The 21373-nt window shown below is 55.2% G+C and overlaps 8 protein-coding genes across 8 annotated transcripts; 5 read left to right on the top strand and 3 right to left on the bottom strand.

Moving 5' to 3' along the window:
• The first annotated feature begins 716 nt into the window (after window positions 1-716).
• On the top strand, window positions 717-2205 carry BKA78DRAFT_4359 (Fcf2 pre-rRNA processing-domain-containing protein). The gene is made up of 2 exons (XM_066893182.1): window positions 717-1274; window positions 1477-2205. The coding sequence occupies exons 1-2, from the start codon at window positions 930-932 to the stop codon at window positions 1849-1851; spliced, it is 720 nt and encodes a 239-aa protein (XP_066748842.1). The 5' UTR covers window positions 717-929; the 3' UTR covers window positions 1852-2205.
• Window positions 2147-3476, bottom strand: BKA78DRAFT_245302 (nucleoside phosphorylase domain-containing protein; the record flags this gene model as incomplete). Its single annotated transcript, XM_066884116.1, has 6 exons — window positions 2147-2188; window positions 2239-2518; window positions 2582-2784; window positions 2837-2901; window positions 2980-3141; window positions 3269-3476. The coding sequence occupies 6 exons, from the start codon at window positions 3474-3476 to the stop codon at window positions 2147-2149; spliced, it is 960 nt and encodes a 319-aa protein (XP_066748841.1).
• Window positions 3477-4146: 670 nt separating this feature from the next.
• On the top strand, window positions 4147-4569 carry BKA78DRAFT_226510 (mitochondrial 37S ribosomal protein uS10m; the record flags this gene model as incomplete). The annotated part of the gene is made up of 1 exon (XM_066883687.1): window positions 4147-4569. A coding segment is annotated over one exon (423 nt), but the record flags the coding sequence as incomplete, so codon positions are not given.
• A 1063-nt stretch (window positions 4570-5632) lies between these two features.
• Window positions 5633-7203, top strand: BKA78DRAFT_4162 (uncharacterized protein). The gene is made up of 2 exons (XM_066893154.1): window positions 5633-5723; window positions 5775-7203. The coding sequence occupies exon 2, from the start codon at window positions 5784-5786 to the stop codon at window positions 7071-7073; it is 1290 nt and encodes a 429-aa protein (XP_066748839.1). The 5' UTR covers window positions 5633-5723; window positions 5775-5783; the 3' UTR covers window positions 7074-7203.
• Window positions 7204-7725: 522 nt separating this feature from the next.
• BKA78DRAFT_334404 (uncharacterized protein) lies at window positions 7726-12173 on the bottom strand (the record flags this gene model as incomplete). Its single annotated transcript, XM_066890195.1, has 4 exons — window positions 12012-12173; window positions 10123-11956; window positions 8287-10101; window positions 7726-8187 (listed from the first exon to the last, which is right to left on the bottom strand). The coding sequence occupies exons 1-4, from the start codon at window positions 12077-12079 to the stop codon at window positions 7726-7728; spliced, it is 4179 nt and encodes a 1392-aa protein (XP_066748838.1). The 5' UTR covers window positions 12080-12173.
• A 407-nt stretch (window positions 12174-12580) lies between these two features.
• On the top strand, window positions 12581-14543 carry BKA78DRAFT_329038 (KRI1-like family C-terminal-domain-containing protein; the record flags this gene model as incomplete). The annotated part of the gene is made up of 2 exons (XM_066889637.1): window positions 12581-12746; window positions 12796-14543. The coding sequence occupies 2 exons, from the start codon at window positions 12581-12583 to the stop codon at window positions 14541-14543; spliced, it is 1914 nt and encodes a 637-aa protein (XP_066748837.1).
• A 2563-nt stretch (window positions 14544-17106) lies between these two features.
• BKA78DRAFT_301318 (uncharacterized protein) lies at window positions 17107-17573 on the top strand. Its single transcript, XM_066887350.1, has one exon. The coding sequence runs from the start codon at window positions 17132-17134 to the stop codon at window positions 17423-17425; it is 294 nt and encodes a 97-aa protein (XP_066748836.1). The 5' UTR covers window positions 17107-17131; the 3' UTR covers window positions 17426-17573.
• A 1127-nt stretch (window positions 17574-18700) lies between these two features.
• On the bottom strand, window positions 18701-21334 carry BKA78DRAFT_329037 (rab-GTPase-TBC domain-containing protein; the record flags this gene model as incomplete). Its single annotated transcript, XM_066889636.1, has 6 exons — window positions 18701-20049; window positions 20095-20237; window positions 20283-20785; window positions 20872-21030; window positions 21138-21255; window positions 21312-21334. 6 exons carry the CDS (start codon window positions 21332-21334, stop codon window positions 18701-18703), a joined length of 2295 nt encoding a protein of 764 aa, XP_066748835.1.
• Between the last annotated feature and the right edge of the window lie 39 nt (window positions 21335-21373).

Genomic DNA, 21373 nt, shown 5'->3' with positions numbered 1-21373 from the left:
GTCCCTGTGGAGCGGCGGCTTGCGCAGCGAATCGGCGGGCGCGACTGAAGCAGCGCCGACCTGGTCTGGTCCTGGGATGATGAGTACGGATAGGGTCTGTCGAAGACGGGAGACGATTCTACAACAACATCTATATATTCTACCAACACCCTGCGCCGCATTATTCCCACAGAGCCAACTCACAGAGCAGCGCCCCTCTCCCTCGGCTGCCCATCATGCCCGCCTTCCCTCTCAATCACAGCCGTCCGTCCCCGTCTCGGACATGGCGGGTGCATGCTACCTCTGCCACCCCGGCGACAGAGGCGAGACTGGCTCAGCTGCCCGAAGTGCTATGCTGACTGTGACAACGACGGGCCTATGGCGCAGCTGGTCCACTCCCGATGCATGCTCGACTGATGGATGCGATGCGCTGGCCAACTTCCAATCCGTCCCCATGCCGTTGCGTGATGCGAAGCCCTCGACTGGACAGCTTCTCTTCGCGAATCGAGGATCATCTTACTAGCCGTCGATTACTGAGGGGTTTCTCCAGCTGTGGAGTTGGGAGACGTTCGAGCTGGCGATCATGGTCAGGCACCAAGGACCAGCATGCAGCAATGTGGTGCTGGTGCAGATGCAGCTTTCGGGTCGTTGGCACGCGCTCGGAACGTCAACGGTAAGCTCTTGCCAGTCGAAGGAGCATGCTATTCTTGTACCGCTGTCACAATTAGCATGCTGCACTTCTCCACACCGTGCTCCTTTGGAGCGGATGGAGACACTGCTCCGAGCTGTTGACAGGTGGGGAGCTCTAGAGCTGTGCACATGACTCGTACTGCCGCTTTAGACCGCCCAGCGCACGCACCAGCCGGAATCGAGATTTTCCGGTGGATTTTTGCCTTGGCTCGTCCTTTCGCGTCGCGCTTCCTCAACTTTTTCTCCCACCATCCACCACCATGGAAGTGACAACACATCCAGAGCCAACGCGAGAGCTGGACCATGTCTTACCCTCTGATGACGAGGATCTATCCGAGGACCAAATCCAGGCACTCTTGAAGCAGGCTGAAGTCAGTCTACGCGACAAGGCCGCGTCTGCTCACCAGGTGCAGTCATTTTCTGCATCCAACTTCAAGCTGCCCAAGCTCGACGCTGGAGAAATTGCCACGCCTTACATCCAGACGAATGGCGAAGTTGCCCGTGTCAACTCGGCAAAATTGCTAGACTCGCAGCAACGTGACTTGGCCAATCAGCAGATCAGAAAGGTCGAGGACCCGGTGGCTGTCCGGAAGAAGCAGATTGAGGTACGTTCAACTCTTTTACTTGCATTGCCTATGAGGAAAACATTCCCAAATTTTCTTCCTTGAGCAGACCAAAGGGTCCGTCTTGGGCCCTTCCTGCACCACTGAGAGCATTTGTTCATAGTTACTCTGAGGCACCCCATCCATCACACATTTTACAATCAACCTGTTGGAATGACTTCTGACAAGTTCACAGGAAAGAAAGGCCACTGCCGGCGACAAATGGTTCAACTTGCCCAAGACTGATCTGACTCCAGAGCTGAAGAGAGATCTCCAGCTGCTGAAGATGCGCAATGTCCTTGACCCGCACAGACACTACAAAAAGGAAGACAGCAAGGACGTGCCCGAATACTCCCAGGTCGGTACCATTGTTGAAGGACCCACCGAGTACTACAGCGCCCGCATCCAGAAGAAGGACCGCAAGCGAACCTTTGTCGAGGAAGTCCTTGCCCAGGAGAAGGACAGCGGCAGGTTCAAGCGCAAGTATGGCGAGATCCAGACGCAAAAGACCAGCGGCAAGAAGGCCCATTACAAGGCTATGAAGGCCAAGAGGAAGCCGGGTGGCATTGGCAAGGGATGATGTGACGAATGATTGGTCTCTTCGTGTCGAAATGTTTCAGCCATCCAACATGTGTTGCCATACCAACATTGGGTATGAGCCTTCACATCTCACTGGCTCCCTTGGGAAAGCTCTCAGCCAGTAGCCAGCCCGCAAAGCTCGGCAACCTCGCCAACCTCATGACGCTAGATACATGGGGAATACCCTGCGTTGAGGTCCCCGCCCGTTGCTCATCAGCATGAGCTCTTTGCTCCAATGAGGCGCCATCCAAAGCTCCAATCCCAACGCCACAGCAGCGTCATACGAATCCGTTGCTCTACGCAGCGCCAAGGTCAGATAGGACCTGCTTGACCAAAGCCTGGGCATCAAGTCAGCTAGAATTCAATCAACTCCTTCGGGTCGACGTACCTGCATATCTTTGGCCGCCTCTCTTCCAGCTTCAAGCACCTCCTCGTGATTCGCCTTGCCTTTGCTCAAGTAAGCATCAAGCTCTTGCTTGCTCATCCCTTGGATGGCCGCGTCGTCTCCACGCGTGCTAGCATCCAACACAGCCTTGTTGGTGACGAGACTGAATGCGAGTACCCTGATGCCACTGTGCCTTGCGACAACTATCTCGGGCACAGTCGACATGCCAACCACGTCTGCTCCCAAAGTCCGCAGCATGCGGCACTCAGCACGAGTTTCGTAACTAAGCTTGCATTAGTCTTGCTCGTGCGGCATTTTAGATGGATGTTGATAGGTCTTGTCTTACGTCGGGCCGGAAACGAAGGCGTAGACACCTTCATGCAGTCTCCTCTTCCCCTGGCCAAGCCCCAGCTTCCCCCAAGCCTTGTGGACTCGCTGGCGGAGCTCCAGGTCATAGGCATCCGAAAGGGGTGGGAAGCGTACGCCAAAGTCGTCCGGATTGGGGCCACGAAGAGGATTGAAGCCCATCAACCCCGGCATGTTGAGGTGCTAGATTTCAGTCTCAGCAGCATTCAAACACACGCCTCCACGTCAAGCTTACGTCGTTCAACAAAACAATATCGCCGACTTCGTAGTCGGGATTCAGGCCGCCAGCGGCGTTTGTGACTATGGGCAGAGAGACGATCAGGGCGAGACTCTCAAGCAAGCAGGGGCTACAAATTCACAGGGATATTTTCCACGCACCAATCATAGTCTCGATGTCCAAGAGCTTGCATACGCGCGTCGCAAAGGTGACGAGCTCCATCTCATGGCCCTCGTAAAAGTGGGCGCGGCCTACGAGCAGCATCACTGGCAGCTTGGCGGGGCCAATCAGCCCAAAGACGAGCTTGCCTGCATGTCCGACGACTGTGACGGTTCAAGCAAACCGAATCAATTAGTTTATCTGTCTGTCTTTTGCTTGCAGGTGGGTATGCTCGCGGCCTCCGCAAAAAAAAACTGGGCACTTGCTTGAAGGGGCCGGCGTGCTACGCACCAGTGCTTTGCGGGAAGTTGGGGACGGCGGAGTAAGGCGTGGAGAAGACGGGCTCGGCGTGGATCGTGTCTGCTAGTCCACCCAGGCCGGAACCGCACACGATGGCGACTTGGGGGTTGCGCAGCTCTGCGGGCACTTGGGAACGCAAGTATTCGGCCGTCTCGGAGGCGCGCTGGTAGATGCCAGAGGGAGCTGGAGCTGCAGCCATGGTCGTGCTGTGAGATGTCTGCTCTGTCAGTGGAGTTTTGGATAGAACCGCGTTAATTTGAATGGAATCCAAGAGTGCAAAGAGTCTCGACTGTGGGAGCAAGCCGAATTATGTAGACCACTCTAGCCAAGACGCCACTATGTGATCTTGCGGCGGAGGAGGAGGTCGTCGAGCTGTCGGAAGAGGCCGCTGGAGTGCGGTCCGTGCGCGGGCGGTGAGTGGAAATTGATCCGCACGCCGTCCGCTCTCGAGAACTGCGAGCATGCTACCCAGGTGCTCGACAATTCAACCGCCATGGCTGCTCCGTCATATCTCAGGTCGCCATTTGGCGCCCTGAAGAGGGTCAAGGCATGTGTGCTCGCGCTGGGAGCTCAATTATCATGGCTGACTTGTATTGCGTAGATTTCCCCTCCAACGGTAGCGCCACGCGGGCGTCAGTACAACACCATAATGGAGTCGCTGAGGATATCGGGAGTCAAGTGGGAGGATGCGGTAAAGTACGCGACACCAATTCGCCGGTATAGCTGCGCAGCTAACAATCTCACAGGCAGGCTGGCATCAAGGACCCACCGAGACTAGACCCGTAAGCTCTACCGCACCGTCGCGCCTCCAACACCACCGTTGACAAGACCGCAGCATCGACGCGACCGAAGAAGAAAAGAAAGAGCTCGCCCAGCTCCGCTCGCCGCGCAACGTCGAAGCCATCTTCAAGACGCCGCTGCGCCACCGCGCCGAATACGGCATCCCCGTCTGCGACCTCCAGCTCCGCACCTACTCTGTCCGCAACATGGAATTTTTCAGCGACTTTGCGCTGCGCGCGGCCTACTACCTGGGGCTGCCGGCCAAGGGCCCCGTGCCGCTGCCCAAGCTCATCGAGCGCTGGACAGTGCCGCGGTCCAACTTCATCTTCAAAAAGTCGCAGGAGAACTTTGAGCGCATCACGCTGCGCCGGCTGATCCAGATCCAGGACGGCGACCCCGAGGTCGTCCAGATCTGGCTGTCGTACCTGCAGAAGCACCAGTATTACGGCGTCGGTATGAAGGCGAATATCTTTGAGTTTGAGAAGCTGGATGTCGCGACTGCGATGGACGAGGCGGTTGTCCAGGAGAAGAGCTTGGTTGAGGAGAGCATGAAGGGCTTTGGAAGGAGGAAGGATGCGCCAGAGACCCTGGAGGAGGTCCTTGAGATGATGCATACCGAGCCGTTCAAGAGCCAGGCCCATGGTAATGCGCCCATGTCTAAGACTAGCGACGAAACGATGTAGGCGTCCGGAATTGGAGCCTGTGTCATTTGGGATTTCCCCTTCTATCTTTCTGGCCGTTATTGGCAGTCCATGGCGTCGACGTTTACTTGGCCAAGAGGCCAGTGCATGTATATCAACTCCTGTGCGAAAACCAGCAACATTCCTGACACCGTCCGAGGCTACCCTGGTATGTCAAATCCAAGTTGGGCTTTCTCGTTGTCTTTTTCAGTGTGAACACGTTGAACAGAGATCTAGATTCAGAGAATGCCGGCATATTCGCGTTTTCCAATGAGTCGAGCTCTTATGCGTATCGCCAACGATCACTCCCTACACTTTCATGTTTGTTTGTCCCTTTGACCCCTTCGGGCGGCGTCAAAGATGCAATAACAACACAATCAGGGGACCGATTGCTTTATCTTGTCACATTGGGTTATTGCAATTCTAGCCCGTTATGGGTGACCAGGGAGTCATCAAGCGTCCCGTCTCCACGGGCTATTGATATGGTCCTCCATCACTCACCCCTATCCTTCATCAGTGTGCCAGTTCAACGACCAATCGACGCCAGTCCGTTATCTGACAACGTCAAGGGCTATATTGCAGGTTCTCTTGCTCCGAATACCCCTATCACAGGTCGTCCCTTTCTCCTTAGAGTCGTTGCCTGCGCGAGTTGAAGTCGGAACCTTCTCAAGGACTACTCGCTGCTAGTTCAACATATAAGTCAATCAAAAGGGCCAGATCGCAGGTGCTCTCGCCCCAATCTACCCCTATCACATGTCGTCTCCTTCCGGTTGGAGTCGTTGCCTTTCCGAGTTCAAGTCGGTGCCTGTTCGACGACTAATCGAGGCCGCGCGATGAAGGTCTTTATAATTCCACCTCACCTCTTCCCTCGTCACCAACCTCACTGCTCGCTTCCCATATCCTCAACCTCACTCGCTCTCCATTTTTTTCAGCCTCCACCCTGAAACCTTACTCTCGCTCTCCTCTCAAGTTCCCAACCCTTCAAGGTATGCTACAGCCCCCTTTCCCACCTGTCAAGCTTTTGCTAACACCTCCAGACGACTCATATGGAATCATCATGCGCGCTGGTTAAGCGTCCGCGGCTCTCTTACGACACACAAACACCACGATCCCTTCTCAACAAAGCCAATTGGCCTTACTTTGATGACGGCGATGTGATTATCCAACTGCAAGATGAGGAATGCCTCTGGACTCTCCGTCTGCACCGGTCCGAGCTCGAGGCCGACTCCCATCAAATGACCTTGCTATTTTCTGAAGGAAATCGTCAAGGTGGCCCCGAGGGCTTTGCATTTCACCTGACTTTGGGCACTCCTCGCACCAATGACCCGATACCGCGTCTTACGATGCGCCGACGGGAACGGCCAGCAGTATCCACAGATATCTCGGTCGCCTACAGAAGCTTCTTCGCGATTCTCTATCAACAGCCTCTTCTTCTCTCTACAACTGACGTTCTCCGGGCTCAGTACCAAGCCGAGATCCTGGTACACATCGCGAAGAGATACGGCATACTCGAGAAGCTCCGCCCACACCTCATCACCCACTTCTCAAGCTTCCACGTGGAGCTCTTCAAGAGCGTCGCCATGGACCCTCCGAGATGGCTCAATCTCGCGGTCGACATGGAGTATGAAGCAATATACAAAGAAGCTCTTATCCACCTCGTCGGCATGTACCCCAACCACACCGGCTGGGCCCACGCCGAGCGTACCGTGCCTCCTGCCCTTCTCGACACCATCCGCGACAAGGGAAAGGAGCTTCAACAGAAGGTCAAAGACTGCATCATTCGCCTGTTCAAAATCAAGCTCGTCCGCCGGACCGCGGATAACCCCCGCGGCGACCCTCCCGGCACCGCAATGACCCTCACGTACGGCAGCGTTGAACGCTTCATCTTGCTGAGCCTACACAGCGAGTGGCTGCGTCGTCAACTCGACTTAATCGAAGCGTACGACAATCAGCGCGGCCCGGCCCCTGTTCCTGCTGCCGCTGCCCCTGGCGGCCGCGCGCGCCCGCGCCCCCTGCCGACAGCGCAACCCCGTGGCTTCGGCCTCCTCGTTCGCGCAATTATCACCGACTCGGAGCAGTACCTCCCCTGGCACAAAGTCCACGGCGACCTGGTAGACGCTCTTCACAACTTCATTGCCGGCCCAATCGTCGCGCAGCTGGAGCACGACTTGCGTCTCCTGAAGACGCAGACACAGGGAGTCATCATGCATATGGGGCTGAACAAGAAGAACTTGGTGGTGGACGAGCAGACGGTCAGGGGCCTTACGTATTTGATTTGTGCTGACGTGGGGCCTGAGGACGTGGTTTGGCGGAAGGAGTGGAGGGGTAGGGGTTAGAATGGCGGGTAGGGAGGGTACGGTGACGGGATTGGATTTTCTCTATGTCGAAAAGTTGGGCTACAGGGAGCCATCAGGAGGCCGGTTGGGGACTTGGGCATTTTCGAGGGATCTGGTCAATTTTTTTCACTATGTCCACTGCAGCACACACACGATACCTCCCTATACCTCTGGAGTTGGTCTTAGGATTTTCTCTATGTCGAAAACGTTGGACCACAGGGAGTCATCAGGAGGTCGGTTAGGGACTTGGTCGTTTTTGGATGGGGAGAAGTTCATTTTTCACTATGTCAATTGCATCATACATACGATACCTCCTTATAACCCTGGGGTTGGACATGAGATGTGAGGAGTTCATTCAAGGGACAGTCATTCAGGGAGTGATCATGAGCAGCGTCATACACTTGCGCTTGCGTAGTTCGGTCACATCCCCCTGCTATGAATTACAACACCAAGCCTACAGCCACTGTGGCCATACAGGGAAGACTAAGAATAATAGAGATACCGCCCGGTTGGTTCATCCATACCGATAGGCACCGGTCCATGCCAACACGCCGCCTCCCTACCAACCAACCCAATCCATCAAACAGTTAGACCCAACGCCCAACGCAGAGCTTCCCGGAGCAAAGATCAAAAACCTCCAACATGCCACCGATCAAAACTTGACACCCTTCGCCTCCAACCTTTGCAACCGCTGACTGCAATCGCCACAATACTCATCCCACCACTGTTTAACAGCGCGAACGCCCTCACCCGCCTGCGTCTCATTATCCACACCCTCGCCCGCCAATCCCTCCATGCGGCGGCGTATCATCTCGCCGACACGCCTGCAGCGGACGTTTTCGTCCAGCAGCCAGTTCTCCCACTCGGCCTGCAGCACCTCGCGCTCGACGCGGTTGACGAGGCGCATGGCGACGAGCAGGTCGTGGCGGTACGCGGCGAGGTTCTGCCGTGAGCGGCGCAGGCGCAGCGCCGTGCTGCGCGCCGAGGGCGCGATGCCCGGTCCGCCGGAGCCCGGCGCGAAGACGGGGTCCGCGATGGCAGAGGGGAAGGCGAAGGAAGAAGACGAGGGGAAGTCGGGGTTGTGGAGGAGGGTGACAAAGGTGGCGTGGCAGCCCTGCGGCTCGGAGTAGTTGGTGGAGTTGTCATTGTCGTCGTAGAGGGGGATTTGGGTGCTGTCTTGAGTGGCGGCCGAGGCGCTCCAGTCGGGGAAGACGGCGTCGGTGCTGTTGACCCAGAGGTCTTCGACGTCGCGTAGGTAGACGGCTTTGCTCATGACCGTGTCGGGACCGACGCCCAGCCGCTTCATGAATGAGGCCGCGTTGCGGTTTTGCCACCATGTCCAGGTGTCCCGGTAGGACCAGATGACGTTGACGGTGCCGCTTGCGATCAAGAGGCCGACGAGGAGCGTGTGCGCGGTAAAGGCCTTTGCCACGGCTGTCATGAGAGCCGTAATCCATGCTATGAGGGTGGAAATGTAGTTGGCAGCCATGGCGCGCGCAACGTCTGCCAGCATGCTTCCCAGTGTGCGCCGGACGAGCTTGAAGACACGAGGGTGTGCCGTTGATGGTGGAGGCAAATTTTGGGGCACCACCTGCGAGTTTTGTGCCTGTTGGCCAATATATCCAAAGATCTGGACGGCTTTCCGAGTGCGTGACTTGCTGCCCAGTCGCTCGACTTGGCCAGCAATAACGTCCGTCAGGTCTTGTGCCTCTAGGTCGAGATCTTCCACTGCCTGCCGCTCGAGAATGTTTTGGATGAATTTGACTTGCTTCAACCAATCCACCTTGCCGTAGATCCCCATTAGACACCGGCTCTTGGCGACGTGAGTGATGACTATCCTGGTGACCAGTATGAAGTCGCGAGAGTGCGGGAGATACCAGGGGGTCTTCTTGTCTGCAATGACATAGCAGAGATGGTCATTGAGAACTTCAATGACTTGGCAGTCCTTTGCAATCGGCGCCGAATTTGCATCGAGACGATATTCAAACTCCCGTTTGTGGCGACCGCCTCCATTTTGTTGGACCCAGGGTCCTTGGATGATAGTGTTGGGCCAGCGCGCACGGAAAAGGGTTTGGAACACAGCACTCTTGTCTCCAAACATGAGATGGAAGAGCGCTTTGGCACTGATTTCAAACTCTCGCTCAACAGCCAGCTGGACCATTGCCTGAGGACGATAGATGACTGGCCGAGCAGGTAGCTTAAACCGTGTCGGCTTACGGGCCAATGTTGTTTCGCTCGCGAATAGTGTGCCGTCAATGCGAAGGCCTGACCTCAGGTCGTTCGGCTCGCGCCGCATGGGAGCTTCGAGGGGTGTGTCAATGTTGGACATGTTGTCCCAGCTGTCCATCTCAGGGCTATCAGAATCACTGTTCTCCATCTTGACCAGCTTCTTCACCAGCTCTTCGAATGTCAAAGGCGCATCAGAGGCGCAGTTTTGGACCAGAAAGTTGAGACGTCTTTGCAACAGCTTCAAGGGCTCAAGGAAGACCTTGACGGTGACCCTGGTGTATTCATCTTTACGAGATCCCTCCTTGAAGTGCACAAACAAAAAGTCGCAGTCGCGTCCAGGCGCCGCAGTGACTTCGTCAATGGTATCGAGGTTTACTCCAGTAATCAGGACTAGGCCGAGATAGTTGCTGTAGAAATAAATGTCCGTGGCGGTAACATAGACACGACCAGGGAATTCTTGTTGCTCATTCGGATTCCATGTGGCGCGGAAGACCATGAGCACCTTGTCCTCGCGAGGCACGTTCGGGAAGAGCAGACGGAATTGGGCGTCCTGGGCGCGAAGCTGCATTGGGTACCAAGGTGGATACTCTTCGCCACCAGAAGACGTCGGTCTTGGAGTCTCTGCCTTTGCCAAATCCTGGGAGCCACTGAGGCTCATCGTCTTACGATGCCGGGCGGCAGCAGGTGTGGGAGAGACCTCAGGGGGAGCCGCCAGGCCTTGTTTTTCGGGATCGGCAGGCGCAGTCCCTTCGTTTGACAGAGCCTTAAGGATAGGGCTCGAGGGCTGAGATATGGCGCGCTGTTGCGAAAGAATGCTGACCTCTCCCCTTTCGAACCTATTCATGTATCCCCAATTCGTAGAACCCCAGGTGTTGGCAAGAATTCCCGATGGTAGTCCGCCATCTGGACGACCGAACCCAATGCCTCTATCGCTGCTCAAAATGACAGCAGCTTTACTGAGGTTGGTAGGTGCCGGTGGGTTGGCAAGAGTCGTCGGAGCGAGGGAAGTGGCGGGCCAAGTAGCAGCTCGGGTATCCATGGTCAGCATTTGAGAATTCGAAGGCGCAACAGCCATGTTATGGCTTGCTGAGATCAAGCTGGCGATGCCCGTTGATGGATTTGGGGAAGACGGTGTTGCAGAAAGTTGGGGGGTCGCCGCAGCCTTCCTGTGAAGGTCAAGCTTTTGAATGATCCTCGCAGCGTGGTCGCGACCACTCTCTCTTTCCCTTTCCAACTCGCCCGAGACATTGCGACGACCGATGGTGACATCGAAGCTACTACGCGAAGCAATGTTTTCTCGGTCACCTGGCAAAGGCAAGCTATCAATCTGCCTCAAGGCGCCAATTTCATCGCTGTCGTGAGAAAGATGACCGTAAGCGGACTTTGCTGCGAATTCAGGATGTACGGGGGGACTAATGGCAAAGGCGGCGTCGGTGGATGTCGTAGCAGTGGCCTCGGTACTAGCGGGATCCTCGAGCGCTTTTCTTTTTGCGACCTCAAACGTGGCAATCCAGTCTGTCAATTCCGCTTGAGTCTCTGCTTGCAGAATGTTCGTTCGGTCCTTGGTTTTGACTTCAAAACAGAAGCGGCGCTCTTCTTGGAAGGCGGGCCGAACACCGCACAGCAAAACGCCCACCTTTTCAGATTCTTCAACAGCACCAGAGCGCGCGCCATGAACCAGCCAGCCAAAGATGCCATGCTTAATGAAGAACCATCGCCTGACCCAGACAGTCCTGGCCGGCTTCCCAGTGATTGTCCTTTCAAAGAGCCAACCATGCTTTTCTGATTTTTCCGGAATGGGCTTCGCGGGAGACAGCGGCGCTGCAGTGGAGTGCGATCCAATATAGGGGACGGTCGAAATGGAATAGTCGTCCAGCTCTCGCGAAGGCCTTGCGCTGGCCTCGGCGCTTGCCTCCAACTGCTTCCTCGCAACATGAAGCTCCCGCTTGAAGACACGATCTCCATGCTCCATCTCCCGGGTCCAGCCCCTTATGCGCTCCATCTCGCTGTTGTGCTGCGAAAAGAGCTTGTCGGTCGCGTCTCTCGACATCTTCATGTCTTTCCAGCGCTCCGTAGTCACCCGAACCAGCAGCTTGTCCAGCGCAGACCGGATTTGCGGCGCCATGACGCAAAAGTCCATGCAGGCCTTGAGGTAGTTTTTCCGCGACTCGTGAAGCTGAAAAGCATCCTCCCGCAAGCTTGAGGGCTCCTCGCTCTTCTTTCTGCCAGCATACCGGGCGATGAGCTGGTCAAAGGTCTTTTGGGAAGTTTCCAAATTTCTTCTCGCATCGCGGAGGCCCCTAATATCCGTCTGTAAAAAGGCTCGAATAGGCTCTACTACTGTTCCATCTATCCTCTTCAAGCCCCTGATTGTGTTCATCCAAAACTCCCGCGCGCCTTCATTATACCTCCGGATGGCGAGAATCGTGTAATCATGGTCGAGGGCGGCTTCGGAAAGCGCTTGCGGGGGCACGGATTGGGTGATGAAGCCGTTGAATGCCGATTCGAGGCTGGAGACTTCTGAAGTCAACTTGGATGCAGCTTTGACATAGTTGTCAAGCCAACGCTCGATGAGGTCGATCTGTTCGCCGAAGTGGAGGACGGTGGCGCGAAACGTAACACTGTCGAGTGCAGCCTCTTTCAAGATGACAGGACTGTACAACAGCTGTTAGGGTCGAAGTCGATGTGGCTGGCAATGGGGGACGGTACATGAGGCTCAATGGCTTGCTCACGGGCGTCAATGTAGGCGGATCTTTGAGGGGCTTTTCGTCGGCCATGGTGGTGCCGGAAATGAAGGACAGAGGGAGAAAAGATAGGCTGGAGGCGATGCCTTAGGCCGGCATAATGGAGAGGTGGTTGTGAGAGGGGAGGGGGTTGGTCGCGAGCGCGTTCTGGTGTCTTGTGCGTTGCGGGATGCACGTCACTCCCGGGACCCAGGTCAGTGCGCGATGCTTGCAGCCAAGACCCTGACTCGGCGGCTATGTCTGACCGATGCGGGTTTGTCGATCAGAGGAAGGAACGGGAATAACAGTAAGACACGACTTGGGTCTGTAGGAGTGGAATGAGAAAGGTAAACAATAGCTGGTGTTTTTCCGCCTTGAAGCTAGCGAGCAGCAAAGAATGCCTGAAAACGTGCAGTCGGCCCAAGGCACCAATCATATCATTTCCGCTCCGCTTCTCCGCTCCCCCCGGATACACTTCGGCAACCTCCGCGCACGGCCGTCTGGAACTTTTTTGCGCGTCTTCCGCTGCTTCAACACTTCATTCTGTTGCCCACCATGGCGAAGTCTCACGCCCCCATACAGGATGGCCGTCCGGCCAAGCGCGCCAAGCTGCTGGATGACTCGGCTTCCTCCTCCGACGAGTCTGAGGTCGATCTCAAGATCAACGCCGACTATGCACGGAGGTTTGAGCACAACAAGAGGCGCGATGAGATGCAGAGACGTGAGTTGTGCGCAGTCCATTTCATTCATACATGACTGACCGCTTCTAGTGGAGGACAAGTACGGCAAGGCCAAGATCAGCAAGACCGACGGTTCAGGCGGCTCCGACGACGAATCTTCCGACTCCGAGGAAGAGGACGACGACGGCATCCTAGCTACTGTGGATCTCGACAAGGAGATTTCCAACGCACTCAACGCCATCCGCAGCAAAGACCCTCGCGTCTACGATGACAAGGTCAAATTCTACTCCGAGTGGAATGCGGACACGCTCCCCACTACCGAAAAGAAGGACAAGCCACTCACGTTGCACGACTACCACCGCAAGAATCTGTTGGAAGGCAAGGTCGGCGCCGAGGATGAGGAGGAAGCACCGAAGACCTATGCTCAGGAGCAAGAGGAGCTCAAGACTAGCTTGGTCAAGCAGATGCACGATGCCAAGGCCGAGGACGAAAGCGACGCCGATTCCGACGACGACTTTATGATCGCAAAGTCGAAACCGCAGCCAGTGGATTCTGAGCCGAAGCCCAAAATCGTGCTGGACGTTGAACATGCCGACAAAGACCCCGAGAACTTTTTGTCCAATTTCCTTGCTGCGCGCGCGTGGACCTCGGACAACCCCAACTTCCAGCCCCTTGAATCCGACGACGAAGACGAGGAGCGTCGCGAACAATTCGAGTTTGCTTACAACATGCGCTTCGAGGACCCTGAGACGGCGAACGAGAAACTGAAGACGTACGCCCGTGATGCTGTAGCAAACCAAACTGTCCGCAGAGAGGACAAGAGCGGCCGCAAGAAGCAAAGAGAAAAGGAGCGTGAGAAGAAGGAGGCAGAGAAGCGTGAACGTGACGAAGAAAAGGCACGGTTGCGGAAGCTCAAGATTGAGGAAATGGAGGAGAAGGTCAAGAAGATCAAGGAGGCCGCCGGTCTCTCTGGCAAGGACTTTGACGTCAACGAGTGGACCGACGTGCTCGACGCTGACTGGGAGGACGACAAGTGGGAGAAGGTCATGCGCCAGAAGTTTGGCGAGGACTACTACGAAGAAAACGACGAGGGAGCATCTTCAGACGATGAGGGCGGGGACAAGAAGAGCAAGAAGCCAAAGAAGCCCAAGTGGGACGATGATATCGACATTAAGGATATTGTCTCGGACTTTGAGGATGATGAGAAGCCAAAAATCTCCTTGTCCGACTTGGAAGATGAGGAAGATGGCGGCGTTGCCATCCCCAACGACGACGCCGATGCCGATGCCATGGACGTCGACGAAGACACGACCAGCAAAAAGAAGAAGAAGAGCAAAAAGCAAGAAAACATTGACGCCAAGCGCGAGTCTCGTCGCGAGCGCCGCATCATTGAAAACCTGGTCGACCAAAACCTCGAAGTCGAACTGGCCTCCCGCCAGGCATCCAAGAACCCCAACGCCTTCCGCTACCGCGAGACGTCACCCACGAGCTTCGGTCTCACGGCGCGCGACATCTTGCTCGCCGATGACACGCAGCTTAACCAATTTGCCGGTCTCAAGAAGCTCGCTGCTTGGCGCGAACCAGAGAAGAAAAAGAAGGACAAGAAGAAGCTTGGCAAGAAGGCGCGGTTGCGCGAATGGCGCAAGGAAGTCTTTGGAGACGAGGACGGCCCCAAATACGGCTTTGCCGATTACGTGGAGAAGAAGTACAACGAGAAGGGTATCAAGCCGCAGGATGCGCCACCGGCAAAGGAGGAGGGCGTTGATATCAGGGAGGGTGGCAGGAAGAAGAAGAAGCGGTCGAAGAAGAGGAAGGCGGAGTCCATGGATGTGGACTGAGGGGATCAAAAGTGCTGATTGACATAGAGTTTTTGGTGTATAATCCTGGGGACATTGGGCGTGGCATAGCACTGGCGCAATACAAAATTGTTTTCATCGGCCCTATCGGGCTTGCTCAAAAAGAGAAAGGTTTTTTCTTGCCAGTTCGCCTCGAGCCCTTGATCCTTCCGCTTGCTCTTTCCCATGGCTTGCCAATGCTACCTCAACTTCGCCCTTTAACAGAGCCTCTATCCATCATCCAATCAAGACGACACTCATCACTCGTCATGATGGCAGCAGTATTGTTACTCTTACAATCTTTTCCAGGCCGTAACGGTAGACTGTTGAACGAAGAACCAAAGAAGGAGCAGTGGAGAAGCACTTAGCAAGATCCGGGAAAGAGGAAAACAGTGCGACAACCTCCAGGAATCTAAGCCCTTTTCAGACCTCAGATAACCTTACTGCTGTGTTGAGGTTCAGGAGATAACCAACGGACACGTTTTTATACCTATCCAGTCCCAGCTCTGACACATGACAGGTCCAAAGCCCCCTGGTACTCTGCGTCGCTCAATAGGTACATGTGCTTGCGAGAGCCACATGACACATTCCACGACTGCTCTGCTACCTAGAGCTCTAGGTATAAAACCTCCTCTCCCTCGCGGACGAGCTACTCCAAATCAATCGCGAAGGCAAGTGTTTTACTGGCAGCTTTCTGGTGTTCTGGGTACTTTCGTGTCCATCGCACTATTACCTACAAACACTGTTGTCCTTGGCTTGCCCGGTCAAGCGACAAAGCTTCCACTTTTCTCTTCTAAACAGTAAACACTAATACAGCATTCCGTCTCGCATTGTTGTAGGACGATGAAGCGCTTTACCACTAACAAATGATACTCACATCCACTGAGAACATCAGGAATCTACCCCAACCCCTTCCCCTTCAAAGTCCAAACCTCAGAATCCCTCACAAGTTCAAGTTATAGTGATTCATGCAGACTCGAGCAACAAGCCAGTGTGCTTCTTTGCGAGGAATCATGCTTCCGGCAGCTTTTAAGAAACGAGCTGTCTGGCAACTGGAACGAGGAGCGAAAGGTGGAAAACAGACGTTTTATACTTCGGATGACTGCTCAAAGTGGCGTTAGAGAGCATTCGTAGGCATGTGCACGTGGTTCTAGGGGTGATCCAAAGGCTGCATATATAAACCTGGGACACGCCCAGAGGAATGCTCCAACAGCCTCTCCCACATTGGCATGTTCAACTGCGCCGGTTGTTATTCTCGCACTGCCGCAGTCTACCTTCGCAGCCTCGCCCTACTTGCTTGGTCCTCTCTGCCCGTCTCCTTTCTGCGAGTGTCGATTGAGCTGGGTAGCCAATGTTCTTGGGTCACCATGATTAGGTACTTGGGAGTTATTATCATGCACTGGGATGCCTGTTCTTCAGAAGTGAATGTTGGCGGTGGTATTTATGATTCACTGGTGACGAGGACCCGAACAGTGGTTTCTCTATTTGCAGCAAATTTGCTCAGCCGCGGCCAAACACCAAAGCCAGTCGGGATTCCTTTCGATGAATTCCCAGTACTACCGCACTCGTCCTACGATTTCTCCTTCGCAGTCCTGTCTTGGCCAAGAACAAAAGTTCAAAAAGCGAACACTCAACACGCAAACTTATATACGCTAAGCAAGGCGTCACAAGGCCACAAAGTCCTTGGCCTTATGCAGGTGATCCGTCATCAACGCAGGTCGTCATGTGCACCCGCGTCAGTACCTACCTAAGGTAAGCTGCGGGCAGGGAGGGGTAGGTTGTGGTCGTGGTGCTGCGCGGTCATCCTCGTGGCCAGCCTGCAGAGCAAGGTATGACGACACTGCAGCAGCTGCACTTTGCATCCGACAGGGCGATTCTGCAGAGCAAGCGCTTCGAAGATGAGGGCTGCAATGATGATGGTTGAGATGGCGGGGTGCAGTGGAGACTGGAGGAAGAATGCAAAATGCAGCAAACAAAGAGCGACGACAATGAAAGCACAACCAACCCACCCTCACTCACCCCACCAAACCGTACAACAGATCCCCCACACCACAAACGCATCACCAAAAGCGGTCTCCAAACCCGCCGCTTCCGACATGCTGTCAAGCCTAGCTAGCTAGCTTCTTAGCAGTGGTGCCAACAAAGCGGCTGCTGCTCACTTTCTCACCAACTCGCTTGCGACGGAGCCACCATCCATCCGGCAGCCGGCTCCTTCGACCAAGCCCACGTAGGAGCCGACCAACCATCCAACCAACCAACCACCCAGAGCAACCTAGGAAGCGAACGAACCTATCCACGTGCCACGCGCGCGACGGACCTGAGGCGATCATTTACACAGCCGCACGACCAGACGGGGCTGGACCGAGTGAGTGACTGGATTTTGGAGCAGCGCGTGCCTGCGCGCGATGATGGCATTTCCTGGTGACGATGCGAATCTCGACTTGCCTAGCGAGCGCCTGGGCTGGGGCAGACAGGCAGGCGCAAGTCAGTCAGCAGAAGCAGGAACCGCAGGGAAAGGTAGGTGATGTAGGCAGGTGGGCGTGTTGGACCTGCTGCCAACTAGATCGTTGGCTCGCATCTTGAAATCATGAATGACTGCACTTACACAGCTATTTCTCTCGTCCTTTTGTTTTCTGCCTTTCGCTGTGTTGGCTGCCCTGCTGACTTACCTATTAACTTATTCTTCGCGCGCCTCCTTGCCTACTTTACCTACTTACCGTCCGTACCTACTCCATTATTACTCAATCCAGTCAAATTTCCCTCCCATCTTGGAAAACCGCGTTTGTAAAAGAGCAATAAAAAGAAAGGAAAAGCACAAGAGCGAGGCCAACCCACCAATGCAGTCTTCCTGTTGTTTCCACACGCGCCGCATTATCCAGAATTGACCTCGGGCCGCTCGAGCAAACGAACAAAAGAACTCTGGGGACAAAGGATCCTCTCTCGTCGCGCGTCGTCGAATCGTGTTCCACACTCTCCACGCCATCCACCTGAACATTCTATTCGTCCAACGTTCTTCCACCTACTCAGGTCACCGCGACCTTTCCCTCGCTAGCGCGCGCAAATCGAGAGCATTGTGTGTCGTGCTATACCGGGGCCGCTGTGAGCAGGGAGGTAGCGTGGTCTTTTTCTTTGTCCGCGCCGCGCGAGGAGGAGCTTCAGGACGACAAGAGCAGCTTGAGAACAAGGAAACGGGAAGAGCAGACGGATAGACGAGTCCGCTTTGGTTCTGCTTGTCTGCGACGCACCTCGCACACATCGCATTCCTGAAAACCCCGGCCGGCTCCCAGTCCCTTCCTCGAGAGCAGACAGACATTCCTCGATCCTTCTCGTCCCCAATACTAACCAACCCACGACCAACCATCCAATGCCAACCATCCTGCTCAACACGCCCAGCTCCGCGACGCTGCGGCACGACCTGGTCCCCGCGGCCGTCGGCGCCTCGATCGGGCTCTTCGTAATCCTGGTCGGCATCGTCGTCTTTATCTGGTTTTGGATACGCAGCGAGCCGCGTCTGCGGCGGCGGTCGCAAGAGAAGCTGCGCGAAAAGGAGGCAGAAGAGGGGAGGCGGGCCGCGGCAGCAGCGCCAGGTCGAGGAGGTAGTGTGCAAGGTGCGCGAGGGCTCGCACATGGGCAACAACAGAGGCCTGCAAGTGGCGGACAGGATACGCTGGCCGCGAGGACGAGTGTGGGGTCGGAGACTGTTGCTGATGCGGAGGAGCGAGGGGATGGCGGGTGGGAGATTGTGAGGGGTGGCTCTCCGCAGGATGATGGCGTTGTCAAGGCTGTCGGGATGAAAGGGGAGACGAAGGCGTGGTGGAAAGGGGGAAGGAGGGGTTGGTGGTAAAAGCTCAATGACCAAGAAGAAAACGAGAGCGAAAGACAGCGCGCCTCGTGGACGCTTCGGAAGACGACTAAAGACAAGATGACCGTGTGGGTATGAAAGAGAGTTGTATATACAACCGTGAGGTAAATACACTGCAGGAATATGGATGCAGAAGAAGGATACTAAAACAAATGACGTAGGAAAAAAAAAAAAAAAAAACAAGTCAAAGCCAACGCTGTCATGCCAATGCGTCAGGTCATTAGCGCCGTATCAATGCCAATGGCACCAAAAGGAAATGCAGCAGGTCATGAAAATGCTACCCGGTCCACCGAAAAATTCACTCCACGTTCCCAATGCCGCTTCCCACGCTACCCGGAACGTCGTCCAGGTTGTAAACATCATTCTTACTTCTCGACTTGGCCTTTCCCTTGCCGTTGCCCGGGTCTCCCAACGGACCCATGAACTCCTCGTCGTCATCGCCAAACAAGAACGAATTGCGGTCTTCGTTGCCGCTTCCCTTGATTCCAACCTCTTTCTTGGACGAAATGGAAGAGGGCTTGGACGGTGGCTTTTGGCGCCTACGCTCTCGCTTTTCAACAGGCTGAAAAGACGAGCAAGAGGAAGCTGCAGCGAAACTGGAAGCCGGGGTGCTCTGTTCAGGTTCCCCACCGAGCATCCAAGAGAAGGATGAAGATGCTATGGAGGGGCGTGGACGAGGTGCTGCGGGTTGTTTGATCGGAGAAGACGACTGAGTAGGGGCTGAAGAAGACAGGTTCTCGGCGCTGGCACTCGCAGCAGAGGAACGCATGGCCAGAGTTGGAGTCGCGCTACGCGTAGTTGGCGACGATGCTGTGGCCTTTTCCCCAGACAACAGAGCGGCCCGGCTGATCAGTCCGAGTTTCGACGAGTCTGCTGGCGGATCTGGTGGTTTGCTGCCCTCCTCTGCCGGTGCGGTGGGTGCGACGGGAGTCTGAGTCGACGTCAACTTTTCTTCGGCTGTTGGCTCGTCCACGGGCAAGGGTATGCTCGAGTCTTCCAGGTACACCTGCATGACCTGAACTCTTGCAATCGCCATGCCAAGAGCATCAACTGCCTGCTTCTCAGACCCCTTTCCATCCATGGCCTCCTTTTGGCAAGTCCAGAGGTTCGCCACCGCGGCCTCGAGCATCTTCGCCAGCTGCTTGTTCCGTTGCTCCAGGGCCGTGACTTTCTGGAGAAGAACATCAGAGTCGGCTGGCGCATTGTAATCTCCTCGGATCATGCTTTTGAAGTTTGGTGAATTACGTCCAGGTTGAAATTCCTGCAAATTCTTGCGAAAGTCTCCAACGGCATCCCGCACGGCCTTGTTGAAGCCCCATCTCTCCCCAGTTCTGTGCAAATCTCTGGCAGCTCCCTGAAGAATGGCTTCAATGCCGCCGGATGGCGACATTGGTCGGAACATTTGACGAAGTGGTGACTTCGCTCTGTCAGGGGTCGAAAGACGATCGTACTGCGGCGTATCCGGGCGATCGGGAGGCGTTGGTAAGCGGCCACTGTACTTGAAGATGAGGCCGCTAGCAGTTTGGACATTCAGCTTCTGCTTCAGCACCATCGCGTCTTGGACAAAAGTTCGAGGTGTGTGCTCTGGGTCAGGTGCCGGGTATCTCAGAAGCGTTGCAATGACCATGTTGTCGTCCGACTCGAGCACTAGTACCGTTAGTGCCGATCCCAAAAGAGCTGAGGCTTACTTACACGTCCAGCGGATGCGCAGCAACATCGCTATGCAGACATGGTCCATTATCTCCAAAGTTGGATCAATGGCAAAAATGAGGTCCCACATGAACAGAACGTCATCGAAGGGAAACTCGCGGCCGAACAAAAGTCGCATCCAGCGCCTGCACAAGTTAGGCAAGCTCTAGCCAATACAATGGCATACTTACATGAGAAACATCTGAGGAGCAATTTGAAGCTGCTCTAAATGTGCTGCCAGCTCGGGATCGGCCTTGGGCAGCTTCTTCTCGAAAATGCGTCGGCACTTTTGAAGCATTGGCGAGTCGCTCGACTGGTCAGTCTTGGACGGCTCATAAAACACTTTTGCGTTTTGCATGACCAGACCAAAGAGCGTAAACGTGTCGTGCTCAATGTACCGCATGTTGTACAGGTCGAGCATCAGGTCCTTGCCCTGGCCTTTCCACACTGCTCCCTTTTGACGGGGATCAATGGCCTCTCTTTCCACAACCCAGAGTATAGGCGCCAGGACCTCGTGCATTCCTTGCCTGTATCCGACCTCAGGGTTCAATTTGCAGAATATGAAGAGTATATCCAACATCATCTTCTGCGTGTCCGGCTGGCGGAAATACGTATTGTCCGGCATGCATCGCTCGACATCTTGGAATATCTCGGCGCGGAGAGCCTCGTCCTTGCGCAAGGCAACCCAAGGGGACTTTAAGGCTTAGTCAGAAGTCAGATTCTGATTGTGATGTTGGACTGCGTGCAGGCGCGTTGCGGCGCAGTTGGAGCACAACGTACCTCTTCGTGTTCGGAGAGAGGGTCAAGCGCAGACTCGACCTCGTCAGGATTCTCGATGGCGCGAAGGAAGTGGGAGCGCAGAGAGTTGTATATCGTGCGGGAGTCGGAAAGTATTGTCGGCCATTCGGCTCGGTTCAGGTTTTCGAAGAGCAGAAATGCCTGCGATCAAAAGCTTAGCAACTTTGTCTCCTGGCACAGTCCCGGCTGAGACTAGCGGCTGATTTCTCGCTCGTGTCTTGGGTTCGCGAGTCGTCGTGTCGTCGTACCTTCCAGCAGCCCGACCGCTGTGAGTTGACGAGGGTTGCATCATCGCCCTCGAGCGCAATCAAGCGGTTGCGGAGCTCGTCCAGGCTTGAAGCCTTCTCGAGCAGGTCCCAAGAGACTCTAGATAAGGTCAGTGATCTGATAACGCACAAACAAGCTCAAAGTTTTGGACTGACCTGGCATCTCCGGCGGACCTCATTGTCGCGTTGACGAGGATTGGTCGGTCCCGGGAGCTCGA

This window comes from Phyllosticta capitalensis (genome assembly GCF_038381095.1).
Source record: "Phyllosticta capitalensis strain CBS 128856 chromosome Unknown BKA78scaffold_1, whole genome shotgun sequence".
In the NCBI taxonomy this organism is placed as follows: domain Eukaryota; kingdom Fungi; phylum Ascomycota; class Dothideomycetes; order Botryosphaeriales; family Phyllostictaceae; genus Phyllosticta; species Phyllosticta capitalensis.
The sequence above is the reverse complement of the archived record's forward strand: the minus strand, read 5'-3'. Positions and strand labels throughout refer to the sequence as shown.

Excerpts from the sequence above, each read along its gene's own strand:
- BKA78DRAFT_4359 (XM_066893182.1), top strand. The coding sequence starts at position 930 with ATGGAAGTGACAACACATCCAGAGCCAACGCGAGAGCTGGACCATGTC. Across the intron at positions 1,275-1,476 it reads TCCGGAAGAAGCAGATTGAG|GCCACTGCCGGCGACAAATG; the intron begins GTACGTTCAACT and ends CAGGAAAGAAAG.
- BKA78DRAFT_301318 (XM_066887350.1), top strand. The coding sequence starts at position 17,132 with ATGACTGCACTTACACAGCTATTTCTCTCGTCCTTTTGTTTTCTGCCT.
- BKA78DRAFT_4162 (XM_066893154.1), top strand. The coding sequence starts at position 5,784 with ATGGAATCATCATGCGCGCTGGTTAAGCGTCCGCGGCTCTCTTACGAC.